The 15,715-nt window shown below is 36.8% G+C and overlaps 1 protein-coding gene across 1 annotated transcript in view; it reads left to right on the top strand.

The window, feature by feature from the left end:
* Positions 1–5,634: 5,634 nt before the first annotated feature.
* The window catches only part of myt1a (myelin transcription factor 1a), a 29,114-nt gene continuing 19,033 nt past the window's right edge, over positions 5,635–15,715 (top strand). The window contains 7 exon segments of the mRNA XM_028452979.1: positions 5,635–5,862; positions 7,133–7,216; positions 7,314–7,368; positions 8,492–8,534; positions 8,610–8,675; positions 11,602–11,846; positions 12,381–13,631. Coding sequence (XP_028308780.1) covers positions 7,314–7,368; positions 8,492–8,534; positions 8,610–8,675; positions 11,602–11,846; positions 12,381–13,631 — 1,660 coding nt within the window. The 5' untranslated portion in view covers positions 5,635–5,862; positions 7,133–7,216.

Below are 15,715 nucleotides of genomic sequence, written 5' to 3'. Positions count from 1 at the left end.
TCTGGATGAACTCATCAACACAGAACCAAAATCAAAATCATCCAGTTAAGTTACTGTATATGTTATGTTGTTGGTTGATAAAATCTGAATGAAGGATTTATTATTTAAATTTTGATTGCCACTTTATTGTGGTCAGGGGGTTTGCGTGCCTCATTGATCTTAAGAGCTATACCAGCAGGAGCTTAGTCTTCAGGTGGGACACCCAAGTTGGACAGGTCTGAAGGTAGAGGCCTGACTAAGTGCAATTCACTTCTCTAGGTTGGGGTTGGACACATAGCTAACAACCCAGTTCAAGAAAAAAAAAAAAAACTCTTTTCAAGGGTGCGGGGTTCTGCTGGTGCCTTTCTCCAGCTCTCATTGGGCGTTAGGCGGTGGTACACCCAGGACAGGGCACCAGTCCATTGCAGAACAACATACACAGACAACCACTCACACTTACATTCACTCCTAATGGGCAAATTCAGAGACTCCAATCAACCTAACAGTCTAGTTTTTGGATTGTGGGAAGAAGCTGGAGTACTCTGAGAAATCCCACACAAACTAGACTGGAGACGAGATTTAAAGAGAACTTTTATGACAAAATAGTTCCAAAGCTCTTTACAATATTATCTCATTCACACAGAATAATTACTGAATATGTAAATAAATGTACAAGAATATAGCAATATTTAATAACTTGATTAAGCAATATCAATGAATTAGTCATTGAAATTTAAAATTTTACAAGAAACAAAATTTGGACCCAAACATTGCTCACTGAGGACATCTGCTGGTAAATCTTTATGGGGTATTTTAATGATATTAGACCAGTGTTCCACACTTTGAACGAAGGGGAACTTTTAAGCCATACCTATTGCCCCCCAAATAATCCTGACAAATAACACATTTTCAAATTTATTGAACTAACAGGGAACAAGTAACATCAGTTGTAGTTAGATATTCATTGTCTCCACAAGTAAATGTATTTTTGTGTACCTGTTCATTTTTAATTCATCATAAGTGTACAATTCAGTCTTGAATTGTCTTTTTCTAAATTGTTTATCTGAAGTCTATTTCTAAATTATTATTTTGTGAAGGTACAAGCATTACAACAGTATATAATGTACATTACAGTCTATTCTTTTCCCTTTTAAAAGTTCTTATTTTTGACTGCCTGCACTTTTGAAATTTCCAGAATAATAAAGCTATGATGAAACAATACAGCTACAGTATGTACTGTATCTTGTCTACCAATGTGACTGAAAAAGCCCTGCTGTGTATGCGCAACACAATGTCCCAAGCATCTTATCGCCTTTTTAAAAGAAACAAGCAAGATTATTACTACTTTTTTTATTGTGTAGTTAATAGTTACCCTTTTTATGGAGGTGCTACTGTTGACATAATGATGGGGACAACTTTCTTTGTGAGGTTGCGTGTGATAAATGACCATTTGGCTGTTATTTTTCAGAACTATTCATGGGTTTTTTTTTTTTTTTTAATGATACACACTGTACAAAAAAAAAAAAATCCCAACATATATGGAATTGGCACCCAAGTATCATAATATATATAATCGGGCCATAAGCCTATACTTACCTTAATAACAAAAGAACATTTTTTTTATGCCTTTTTTGTTTGTTTTATTTTAAGCATTTTTCTAAAAATTACAATAAATGACTGAAGGACTTTTGTTGTGAAGGCGACTATATTGTCCCAGCTCCTATATGTATATTGTGATGGTCTGTGCATGTTCAATCAACTCAATCCACAGTAAGCACAGATGTTTGTACATCTGTGTAGTGCATTTATATCACCTACATAGTTTTTTTAATGATCCAATTATGATGTAAACAGTCCAATATTCATCCAACAAGGCTTTTTTAACTGATGTAAAACAAAAACTACAGAGGCTTGGGGCAAATCTAAAGATTTTATTCGTATTACTTGATGTTCAGACAATTACAAAATGACATCTCAATTTCTTTCACTGTCGTCTAGTCTATGAAGTGATAATAAAAACACCTAGAGCAAAACTTAACTAAGTCAAAAGGTGGTGAAGCTTGCATCGTAACGGTTCTCAGAGCCGACGGCACCTCTCACTTAAAACACAACAAAGACCTGGGGCTGGGATTACAATGTTAGCTTTTGACGACTGAACAGTTCAATAAATGGCAACTTACCCGAATATAACAGTACTTGTCAAGTACATTATACATCACTGTTCAACACCTTTCTTGCAGACTCACCTAAATATACTTAAACATCACAAACACACACACACACAAGCGTGAGCAGTAAACATACCTATAGGCCAGGGGTCACCAACACCAGGTCGCCTGCATGGACCATGTGAGGTGCCTTCAGGAGCTCTAGTTACCAATGAGCTCTATTTAAAATATGATTTACTGTCCAGGATTCAAACTCACAAATATAAATACATATGAGCAATGTAGTTAGTACTTAGTAAAAGTAAATACTGCTGATAATGTTTTAGTATTAAATTAACCATCTTTAAACATTTATTTTCACAGAAACATTGTGATAAATATTTTAAGTGTTGCAGATCTGGTGTATAGTCAGTGTTATATGTTATATATATATACAGTATATATAAAACGCAAGGTGGATTTTCCATAAAATTTAATGAAAATTAAACAATTGCAGAAAGAACGTGTTTTCATGTTGAAACCTCAATATTTCCTATAAGTTAATGCTGGCCTTACTTTTTATCTTACCCTCTAAAATGTAGTATTTAATATAGGCTTTATACACTAAACATCAATATAAACACTAAACATGCATATATACATTCTTTCTTTTACCAATAGATAGATAGATAGATAGATAGATAGATAGATAGATAGATAGATAGATAGATAGATAGATAGATAGATAGATAGATAGATAGATAGATAGATAGATAGATAGATAGATAGATAGATAGATAGATAGATAGATAGATACAGTCCCCTCCAAAAGTATTGGAATGGCAAAGTCAGTTCCTTTGTTTTTGTTGCATGCATTGGAACATGTGACTGATGGGTGTTTCTAGTTGCTCAGGTGTTGCCTTTTAGATTGATTGCTTAAACATGAAATAGTTCTTGTTTTTAGTCTTGGGTTTCACCTGTGAAAAAAATTGCTGTTATGCGAACTTGAAGACCAGAGAGCTGTCTATATGGGAGAAAAGCAAACTATTTTGAAGCTGAGAGAAAAGGGAAAATCGATCAGAGCTATTACATAAACATTGGGCATAGCCAATACAACAATTTGGAATGTCCTGAAAAAGAAAGAAACCACAATACTTTTGCTCACTTGAAAAGTGGGTGGGTTCAAACAAAAGGTGCGCTGTCCTGAGTTGTTTAACACATCTATGTAAATAATCAAAAGCTGGAATTCTGAACTTTTGTCTCATATTCATGTTTTGATCTGAAACCCAGTGGCAGCTGGCCAATAGAGGGTGCGAGGGCGCCGCCCCACCACTTACCATGTTTGTTTGAGTGAGACATAAAAATAATAATGAATTAAAAATACTATGTAACAAACGTATATATCTGTATTTAGATAATCAGAATGAATATAATATAGATAATAATGATGATGTGTGAAGTTGATTTGTTCATCTGTGTCTGAATTGTGATGACGTGTTTAATAATTAAATAATTCTGCTTTCCCTGCCTACCTGCTGACTCAGCATGGATAAAGACAGGTAGAACCCATTTAAAGTACTTTCAGAGAAGGCAGAGAAACATGAACAAACTAGGAACAAACTACATTTGATGATTTCAAATCTTGAATATGTCCATATTTTGTAAACTAGGTCCTAAATTATATTTTTTCACATCTTAAATATGTCTTAAATTATTTGTATTCATTTACCACTTCATTTTTCACCCCCGTTTTTATTTAATTACTTGTTAAACTAACTTAAACTGGGGAGAAAGGGTAAAATCTGAAATTTTTTTTTAAAAACAAAACAAATTAAATGTCATTGTATTGTAGCAGAGTTTCTCAAGTTGCGGTACGTGTACCCCTAAGGGTACGCGATGGCACTACAGTGAGTACTTAAGAGAGAGAGAGAGAAGGAAAATGAACAAATGAAAGCAGTAAAAATCTGGGGTTTTATAATGTTTATTTCTTTAGTTCAAAATGATAATAATACTAAATATTACCAGCAATTCACAAAACGACAATAAAAACACCAAAGAAGAGAAAAATATACTGAATAATAAAAAGAACAGACAACCAACAACAAAATCTGCAAAATAACACCAAAACACACACTAAGAGATTAAAATACTTACTATTACCAGCAACACACAAAACGACAACAAAGACACATTGCTACAAATTACACAAACATAACAGAGAAACATTAAAAATGGCATAAGAAACAGACTGAGATGGATAATTTAAATAATACCAACCACACACAAAAACAAAATACACAAAATGAAACCAGAAACACACACATTGACACAGAAAACACACAAAATGATGATAGAAATGATACTGATTATAACATTATCTTGAAAAAACAAGGATCATTCTCCTGGTCCCACATCAGGAAGGAGATGATCATACATGATAAAAACTATAGAAATAAATCTATTCATGAGGCACTAAATACTGTTTAATTCCACTTATTTACAAAATGAGATTCTTTAAAATGTGTGTTATCACTCATTCATTCCATCATTATGATTTATAGTGTTTTTTTTTCATAGTATTCTGAGCAAAATGTGGTAGTTGGACATAAGGGGGTACATGATCAAACAAAAATGTTTGAGAACCACTGGTATATTCTACTACTATACACTATATTTGTTCATACTTGTTTATGGGTTCAATAACAATAAATGTGGTTGGTTTGAAAGCAGTTCTGTAAGTGCAATTGTCCTTACTTATTTGTTTGAAGCTAAATAAAACCTGTTTTTGGTGTAAATCTATTTTGGAGTTGTAGCCCCCCTGGAGAAAAATGCACCATCCACCACTGATGAAACCCAAATGTCTTCAGTAAACAAAAAAAAGAATTGACCTTGCTGTTCGAATACTTTTGGTGGGGACTGTAGATAGATAGATAGATAGATAGATAGATAGATAGATAGATAGATAGATAGATAGATAGATAGATAGATACTGTAGATAGATAGATACTGTAGATAGATAGATAGATAGATACTGTAGATAGATAGATAGATAGATACTGTAGATAGATAGATAGATAGATAGATAGATAGATAGATAGATAGATAGATACTGTAGAATAGATAGATAGATACTGTAGATAGATAGATAGATAGATACTGTAGATAGATAGATAGATAGATACTGTAGATAGATAGATAGATAGATAGATAGATAGATAGATAGATACTGTAGAATAGATAGATAGATAGATACTGTAGATAGATAGATAGATAGATACTGTAGATAGATAGATAGATAGATACTGTAGATAGATAGATAGATAGATAGATAGATAGATAGATACTGTAGAATAGATAGATAGATAGATAGATAGATAGATAGATAGATAGATAGATAGATAGATAGATAGATAGATAGATAGATAGATAGATAGATAGATACTGTATAGATAGATAGATACTGTAGATAGGTAGAGTGAGAGAAGGCCGCCTGCAGGGGGCGGTGTAGCAGACTCCTGTCCATGGTGCTGAGATCAAGCAGCCTCTGTCCCTGGTGCTGAACATCTCGGCGGCGCTGAGCTCCGTGTGGTCCTGCTGGTCCAGTCCGTGTGCGGTGTGTTTCCGGTCAACTCCGTAGCTGCGGTGGAGGACGGAGGACCAGGACTGGGCTCTGTGTATCAGCTGTCCGAGGACGTCGAAGCAGAGGGGGAGGGGAGGACAGCGGTCTGAACGTACGGTGAGGCTTTTGGAGGCGGACAAAGAGCGACCGTGTTTGTCGGTGTTTCTCCGGGCCTCGGTTTCAGGTTTCACACAGGCTGCTGTTTGTGGGTGCGGGTGTGACGGGGGGTGGGGGGTGGATGGACCGGGACCAAAGTGTATACGTCTGCCCACGGAACAACTCCTTCTGACCGTAGGGTCCACACACGCAGGGCTTTAACCCGATTATTATTGGTTGGCTCTACCGTGGCTGGGCATATACGCTGGGCTCACTGAACCCCCACAGCCTCGCCCTGCACCGGGCGGAGCTCAGAGAAAGGCCTCGATCATGGAAGGCCTCCGTCTGCTGTCATAGTACGTCATGGCCGGTTTGCTGTGCAGCAGCGGGGCTCAGGCCTCTGCTCTGCTACTCATAACACTAACCATCAGAACCTCCTGGTTAGACCAAGACTGAACAACCAGGACAGGATCAGTTTAGACCAGGACATTTGAGTTGGTTATCTCTGAGGCAGAGGTTGAAAAACAATGATGTGTATATGAACTATTTTTATGGGAACACAGAGCAAATATTTGGTTTGGAAATACAATAACAATGAAAAATGTTAGATGTAATTTCAAGTAAATTATTGAAACGATAACATTAAAATAAAGCTTAAATTCTGCCCATGTCAGTAGTTTGGTTTTTTGGCTGTAACTCTTGTGTGGAGACTTCTGGCACCTCTTTACAGTGGATGAGTGGCTTCGCTGGTTCTGAACTGATGACAGTGCTTGAAAGGTTTAACATAAACTATCACCTTGGCATGTTACCATTTATTGCATTTTGTATCCTTGGCTCACCACTGCATTGTATAGAAATCATTTCTTCTTGTTTCTTGAGAAAAAGGCTCAAACCGCACATTTTTTAACCTTGCTGATGAAGCACAGCTACTTTGTGTCTTGTGACTGTGCTCAGTGTTACTGTGGTGTAGGAGTTGTAAGATAATCTGTCTTCTAGAACTTTGGTAGATAAGTCTTTTGGTTACACGCTCAGTTTAAAGGCTCTTCTACAGCTACTGTATGTCATTTAAAGATTGTGTTTCAACTAAAACTGGTTTAGACGTTTCCTACATTGCTACTCTGTTCCATATGTAGCATCACATTACAGCAGGTCTACATTTCAAACAGTGTAATCATTTAAATATCCTGCACTTTATATGAGAATCATCAGTCATTTAATAGGAAGAAGTCTGAGTATACGCGTGTGTGTGTGTGTGTGTGTGTGTGTGTGTGTGTGTGTGTGTTTCATCCAGCAGAAAATGAGTTTGAATACCAAACACTGAGCCAGTTTTGGACCAGGAAAGAACCGACAATAATCAGCAAGCCTCCATAAAAAGGTATGTATCCCTCAGTCTGTCTGTCTGTCTGACATTCTGTTTGTCAACCCCTCTTTGCTTCATATTGTGGCTGACTTTGTATTTCTCTGTGATTAAGATGAGTCAGGACACTACAGAGACGCGAACGCGGACCCGCTCCAAAGGCATCCGGGGTGAGTAGGAGTTTTGCCATTTCTTTACATTAAATACTAACAAGAGTAATAAAAAAAACAAAACACTGCTATTTTAGTACAGGCTAAGTCCCTTCTTTTTTTTTTTTTTTTATGTAAACAAATCATTGCACACGAGCACCTCACTACAGATGTGCAATTGTCACAATAGTCAAAATAGTGAAATTACGAAATCATATTATTAAAAATATGAATCACCCAAATCTTACCTGTGAAAATGATTTGCATGTAACACAGCCTAAGGATAGGCGTATTCTGATCAAAACATTTCTGATTTTATACTGACTATTTCTCTGAATATCAAAATGTACTGGACAAAACATTAAGACATTCAGCTCTAAGCATCGCTGCTGTCACATTACGGTGTGTGATTGTGCTGTGCAGGCAGCTTACAGTGCTCCCAAGTGTTCTCACTTTGACCTAAAAGCAATTTAGATTTGAATGTTATTAATTCATTAATTCATTTATCTTCCAACACTCTGGTTACTGTTCAGGGTCACAGGGGTCTGTTGGTGCCAATCTCCAGCTCTCAAAGGATGTTGGGTGGGGGGCATCTGTCAATCACAGGGCAAAACAGTGAGACGGACAACCTCTCACACTGCCATTTACCCGTATGAACAATCTGGAAACTCCAATTAAACTAACAACATTTTTTTTGAATGGTGGGACGAGACTGGAATACCCGAAAAAATTCCACTCAAGAACAAAAAGAACATACAACTCCACACAGAAAGGACCCAAATGTCCACCTCAGGGTTTGAACCCAGTTTTTTCTTGCTGTTAGGCATATGTGCTAAACATTACACATATAACCACTAATGGGCCAAGTATGATTTTAATCAAATAATTGAAATAATGGTGTCAAAACAAGATCTCCTTCAGAAATAAATAAATAAATTGATTCAAATTTAGCTGCTCTCAGGCAGACATTTCAGGTCCTTAAGTTGTAGCATGTTTAAACAACTACAAACTCCATCAAGGAAAATTGTGGCATATCCTACATTTAAATCTTAAACTCTATGTGAAGCATGCATGTTCAGATTTCTAAACGTTTAATGCCCACTTGTATCCTTTAATTCCGACATCGGTATTTGTTTCTTTTCAGTGTCAGCAGATCTGCTGGGACAAGACATGAAGCAGGAGTTAAGGTGGGTGACATCAATCTGATGAAATGTTTGAAGTGTTTGGTTTGTTAGACATAGTTTTTGTCCTTCTGGTTTTAGCAGTTGTCCCACACCTGGCTGTGATGGTAAAGGCCACGTCAGTGGAAGATACTCACGACACCGGAGGTAAAAACATCATTCATTAATCTTTCTGTACAGTGACTCATTTTCTGCATCTGCTGCTCTTCTGCTTTTGCAATAGAACTCTTCATATATTATTGACATGCAGTATTTACTGTCAGGGGTGTTTCTCGATCCCCTGGGGGCCCTAGGCAAGAAGGATTATTGGGCCTCCCGGCCCCAGAATGATGATGAATGAAGTCCAGGACGATGGATCAGTAAAGAAATACTTTATTAAATAATGAACATATAAAATAAATTACATAGCTATCTAAACTAAATGCAAACATTACACACAATATATACGGTAAATGCCAGAAAAACAAACTCAACTGAAATGTCCAAAATTTTAAGTATGATAAAAATGCAACCAAGCAAAAAAACAAGGAATTGAAGTGGAAAGTAAGAGTACACTAACCATTTCTCATTGGATTTTCTACCCATTTCTCGTTGTCATTTTGTAATTTTCTTTGGTGAATCTCCCGAGTTGGGTTTTCTGAACTTTGGGGAAGTCCATGTCTGTTTTTTGGAGTGTTTTTTCTCACAATTTGACACCAAGCATTGTCATCGATAGCTTTTGGCCACAGCACAGGATCATCTGATATTATGTGATTTGCTATTATTTGAGTACCTTCTGTTCTGGTGATGTGGTTTCATGGAGGTGGTGATGGAATGCTGTGCTGCCATACTGCTGCTGCTGCATGAGGTTGCCATCATGTCCTACTCTTCTTCTTCTTCAAGACCCCACTCATGATCTGAGGTTGATATTGTTAGAAAGAAAATAGTATAAGAAGCAATTGTTTAAAACAAATATTTGTGTGGTCATATCAAATCAGATAGCTCCCATGATATATTTTAAACTTTAAAATGTATTTAAAAAAGTTAAACTAAATAAGTTCCTACTTTCATGTAGAGAGGTCTGCTGTTGCTGCTGTTGCTGCTGCTGCTGATGTTGGTGGTGTTGTGGTGGTCCAAAAAACTTCAACAAAGCACCTCGAGGAAGAAAAAAGAAAAGAGCACAATGTATTTGGTTTGCTTACATAAAGTAAAGTAAAGTAATGTACATGCTACACAAACACTAAACATTTAAGATATGAATGTAATAAATAATGAACATTAATTTGCAGTAACAACTTTAATGCTTCATGTTAACATTTTATTTAATGTAACATTTAGGCTATAGCAGAACATTTATGGATGTATCAGTTTTAACAAACACTTTATTCTGGGAGAAAATATCATTGGCAGCAAAAGATTAACTTATTGTGTGGCTATGAATGTACAGTATGTTGCCATTGGCAACAAGACTTATGATGTGTAAGCAAAGCTGGACTACATCTTAACATAAAGCTGTTAAAATTAGTGTAAAGTAAGAATAAATATGTGCTCTAAGTTTGTCATAACAGAAGTTTGTTGTTAACCACACTGTCAAATTTGAATGATTAATATATACATATAAACACACTTTATGAATGTGTTTAGAAGTAAATGGCTGAATTCACTTTACACAGACTTAAATGTGCAGTTAACTTTTCTGGTGCTGGGTGGATGACTGGGAGTTTGGGACAAAGTGCCTGGGACTAACTGGGACTAACTTTTTTATAATGTAACACATTTTACACATTCTCAATTATCACTATCACGTTTTTTTATATTCATCCTCTTCTTGTTTCATTCTTCTTTTCATGAGCCATGAGGGATATGTCTGCTTCATTTTATTGGTGTGTGTTTAATAAAAACAGCACGTCGATGGAGTGACCGGTAGTAGTGGGGCCCCATTAGGGAGGTTCCCGACATAACACTGTAATGTGTTCGGTGGGTTCCAGGTTGTGTCACTGATATCTTCCATCTGTCGGGGCCCCCTATTAGCAACTAACCAGTGACTACTCAGAATGGGCCCCCGTGCAGGGGATTTTTGATGCGCTGTTGTTGCACCGCAGTTACATTTTTATGTCATTGAAATTGACTGTCAGCCATCCCTCGGGGGCCCCTTCAGCTCGATGCCCAAGGCAATTGCCTGTGTTGCCTACCCTGTTGCAACTCCTCTGTTTACTGTGTGTAATGTATTTGTCATTTTTATATTATAAAGCAAAATAATATATCATACTAATAACAACAATGACGTGGCAGGTCAGGTCAAGTTTTATTAACTTTGTCTGTGCTCATACACCTCCAATAAACAATAAAACCCTTCTCGCCCATCAATGATTGGACTGTACCTCTTCTCTGTATGGGCGTCAAATTTGCTTCTGGCTGAAATTGCTAAGTGTATGTAAACATATAACAAAAGACTAGTAAGATAAAGCAAGAATTATTAAATCAAGTTGCTCCCAGAAATCAAGACTGTTTAACAAACAAAAGCAATTTGATAAAACATAATTGATATGCTAATTTAAGGCCTAGCCTACATTAATAAAAATTATTTCATCATTATCTAATATTTTCATATTAGGTAATCAGAATAATAACAACAATAATCACAATAATAATAAAGCAGTGCCACCATTTTATAGTTTTAGTAACATGCTTAATATCTGAGTTAAAATAGTAACAATATATATATATATATTATGAATGTGTGAGTACATTGTGAAGAACATAAATGTGAAGTATATGGAGAGTAAATACTGGAAGGAGTAGATTACACTTTTGGGGATCTATATATTCAGCCAAGGAAAATTATTATTTATTTTTTCTTGAAGCTGTGAGAAACACACATGTATAAGTATGTCTCAAACAGTCCAACAGAACTGGAGTTGCTTTGATTTGTGTCAAATTGATTTCAATCGTAGCAAAGACTTCTATTTCCTTCATTATGAGAAAATGTTTGTTTTGTTTTCCTGTTACTAAAGACTAATAACGTGCAGGTCACATAATTCAACTGCATTTTGTGCATTGGATTCTTCTCATGCAGTGATGCTTCTCTCCACAGTGTCCTGGGCTGTCCTATTGTAAAGAAAAGAAAGCTGGAGGAAGCTGAGGCAGAAGATAACCAGTCTCTCCCCAAGAAGAAAAGCCAGCCAGGGAAACAAGGAGCAGAAAGCTTCACCGCAGACAGTGACACAGCAGAAGAGGAGGAGGATCAGAAGGAGGAGGACCAGAAAGAGGAGGAAGAAACAAACATCAAAGACAAAGAGAAGGAAGATGATGCAAGTCAACATCCAGAGCCAGAAACGAGTGAGTGAAACAGAACTGGAAGAGCCAGTATTTAGAAAAAAACAACTAACTGAAGTAAAGAGGAGGTAGAAGACAAATAAATCTGGGTCTTACTTGCTTATTGTGAGCTAGCACATATTAGTTTCTTGTAAATCTATATTTGGTTAGTGTACTTTTCTGACAGGTAAATCTAGAATGCAAAAAAAACAAGTATAGGCAAAGTCTAGGTCAATGGGTTATTGTGGGTTACTACTCTGTTAATATATGTTAATAGAGTGAGATTAATGGTTTAAAAATTGTCTGTGCACAAGTTCTCCTAGAGTCTGTGTGTGTGTTTTCTCTGGTTTTCTGTGTGTGTGTGTGTGTGTGTGTGTGTGTGTGTGTGTGTGTATAACTGTATGTGCCCAAATTCATATAAAAGGCCATAATTGATGATTCATATCCAATAAAAATACATTTTCATTTCACAATGCTAATGCCCTGGTATTTGAAAGATGAAAGATGAACATTTACAGATATCAATACTATCCGTTTGTCTGTTGTATTAATCCATAGCAGTCTGCTCATCAACGACTTCAGAAGATACAAAACCAGAGGATAGTCTTCCAACTCATGAGGAGGACAAAGAATGCGTCACTTCAGCGACTGAGAATTTGACTGGAAATGAACCAAGTGGTGAACATTTGATGGTGAGACCCCCAGAAGACCAGGAACCTGAAACGCAGGAAGATCCTAAGCAGGTGACATTGGCTGAGCCATCACAGCTACCTGAAGTAGAGGTTGTACTTCAAGAGACAAAAGAGCATGAGCAAGAGGAGGAGGAAGAAGAACAAGAAAAGGAGGAGGAGGGAGAAGAGGCAGAAGAACTGCAAGAGGAAAAACAGCAGGAGGAAGAAGAACTGCAGGAAGAAGAAGAACCTCAAGAGGAAGAAGAACAGCAGGAGGAAGAAGAACTGCAAGAGAAAAAACAGCAGAAGGATGAAGAACTGCAGGAGGAACACGAACTGCAGGAGGAAGAAGAACAGCAGGAGGAAAAAGACCAAGAGAGACGAGAGATTGCTGAAGAAAGGAGTCACATAGAGAGACCTTTCATTACCCAGGAAAACTCTGATCATCAGTACTCAAGTGGAGACTACAACTACCAGGCCAAAGAATCAAAACAGGAGCAGAGAATGGAGAATGATCAAGAAGAGGAAGAGGAAGAGGAAGAAGAGGACGAGGAGGAAGAAGAGGAGGAGGAGGAAGAAGAAGAAGAAGAGGAAGAAGAAGAAGAGGAATTAGAGGGAGACATTTTTCAGGAGGTGAACTTATCTTACACTCAGGAATCTGAAGCCACGATGTCACTCAGGGAAGAGGTTGGTAGTCCTATGACTGAGGAAGAAGAGGAGGATGAGGAAGAGGAAGAGCACTATGAGAATGATGAAGAGGAGGATGGAAAGCAGCAGATGGAAGCTGGTGAGATATTGGAGGAGGATGAAGATGACAGAGACTCGTACAAACCCTCTCCAACTACTGTTGTTATTGAGGTCCGCTCTGAAGAGGAGGATGATGAGAGGGAGGATGAAGATGAGGAGGAGCAGTATGAAGACTATGATCATGTGTCAGACGGCTCAGGGGTCACGGATGACTCTGAGACCTGGGACATGACCCGGGGGAACCTGGGGCTGCTGGAGCAGGCCATTGCTCTGAAGGCAGAGGAGGTGAAGGGAGGCCATGAGAACCAGAACTCTCCAGACTACCAACCCTTCAGCTCCTCTGGGAAAGGCTGTGATGCTGCTGCACGTCGCTCTGCACACTACAGCAAAGGTACACCTCAGTCTTCTACTCATGTACAGATTACTGGGTCAATTCATTCAATGTTATTGTATTGTTTTAAAGGTGGGATCATGCATCTATTATTGCAGTTAGTTTACTTTAGAATGACTGACTACTTCTCCAATACCACTAGTGGCATTAGATTGTACATTGTGTTTGCTATAGGTGTAAATTATTTGAAGGTGTGCAAGACATTATCCACTCCAATAGTTCACAAGTGTCAAACTCAAGGCCCAGGAGCACCCAATTCAGCACACAGGATAAAGTAAAAATTACAGAGAAAACAAATATTCCAGTTGTATATATCTCAAATTCACCAACTCCACATTATTTTTAGGGGCTTTTCCCTTTGTATATATCACATGAATACAGTCATTTTTAATTGCAAATTGTGGAAAGAACTCTCAATTTTTCCACAAATCTTGCAATTTCTCACAAACAATTCCACAAAATTCCTTTAAATTACACAAGAATTGGTAACAAAATCAAGAATTTTTGGAGTGATATTGAAAACTAGGGCACAGTAATGTTAAAGTTGTTCTGTTTTCCCTTACCTTAAATCTATTGCCCACTTGAGGTCAAACATATTTGGCCCCTGAACTAAAATGAGTTTGACACCCCTGCGATAGTTGAAGGGAGGATTTACAAAACTCGACTAAACTCTGTCAGTACAGTGTGAGATGGATATACCATGATTCTATGTAAGGCTTCTCTTCTAAGCACAACTTTAGAAAGAGCTGCAGTGAGCTAGAATTCAAAGCTGAGGTTCTCCTACCTCACAGTCCTTCATCTGCGATCCCATACGTCATCTTCAGCCAAATGATCTTTTTCAGTCCAATTGAACGCTTGGATTGTTGCCACAGTAAATAATATTTTTTAAATTACATAATCCCACTGTTCACTTTAATCATTGCTATTAAAGGCATAGGACTTGATGATTATTCTAAAGAATGATGTCTCAGTAGCACATTGCATATGCAACCCATTAAATAAAAACAAAAAATATATTTTTTCATCTGTCATATTTAGCTGAAAAACATTTGTACATAAATTATGTAAAATGTTAATTTTCTTATTTGATTAGATTTTTTTTGAACATGTAAAAACAAAAACAAAAACAATACATATAGAATTAAAGGAATGTCACAAAACAATTTAGTTTTCCTCAAAAAAGGTCAAAAACACTTTGTATGAAGACATTCTTTTTTTTCAGTAAATCTTTTTCAAAAAGTAAATCCTGCCTTGTTTTTTGTACCCAGCTATTTAGTGGCTAACAATAAGTCCTGTAACAACACAAGAAATTGTATACTGTGGTACTTTTTTTTTAACATTCTTATGGTTTATTCTGGTATTGGTTTTATTTATTATTTTTGGACAATATTTAGATTTTTAAAATAAACGAATAAACAAAATAATATTCTACTTGAACACGATCGGAGCTCCAACCTAATGGCGGCAGATGTTGGATAAATGGAAGTCACACCCACATACCTGTCAAGTTTTGGATTTGAAAATAAGGGAAATTTTCTGGCGCCCACTACGAGCCGTTCCAGCCGCCCAACCAAGCTCCAGTATCCCTTATATTTTAATATAGGTGTACAAGGAATCAAAAATACCCACTTGTCAACCACTTACTAAATACAATTATGTGATTAGAATCTGATAGGTCGACCTTTATTAACATTGAAATACTGTGAACATTCCTACTAGGGCTGGGCAATATGGACCAAAACTCAATATATTTTCTCAAAATGTTGATATATGATATAAATCTAGATAATTTTATCAATTAAAGTCTGACCAGAAAAACAATTCTGGGTTAAATTTGCTGATTCAAAATGCTACACAGGGACATTTATTAACAAACAGCTGCAAAACATGTGACAATCATGTTGTTCAGAGAAGTAAAAGCAGCGACTCCTAAAACTAGTATTTTGATCCATAATAAGCTATTATATATATATATATATATATATATATATATATATATATATATATATATACAGGGAAGAGAGCAGATAATTTTCCGGTCAGCAAGCATTCTTGACGTGAGAGGTTTAAAATATGAAAACAAC

The sequence above is a fragment of the Gouania willdenowi genome, chromosome 7 (assembly GCF_900634775.1).
Source record: "Gouania willdenowi chromosome 7, fGouWil2.1, whole genome shotgun sequence".
Taxonomy (NCBI): Eukaryota; Metazoa; Chordata; class Actinopteri; order Blenniiformes; family Gobiesocidae; genus Gouania; species Gouania willdenowi.
The sequence above is the reverse complement of the archived record's forward strand: the minus strand, read 5'-3'. Positions and strand labels throughout refer to the sequence as shown.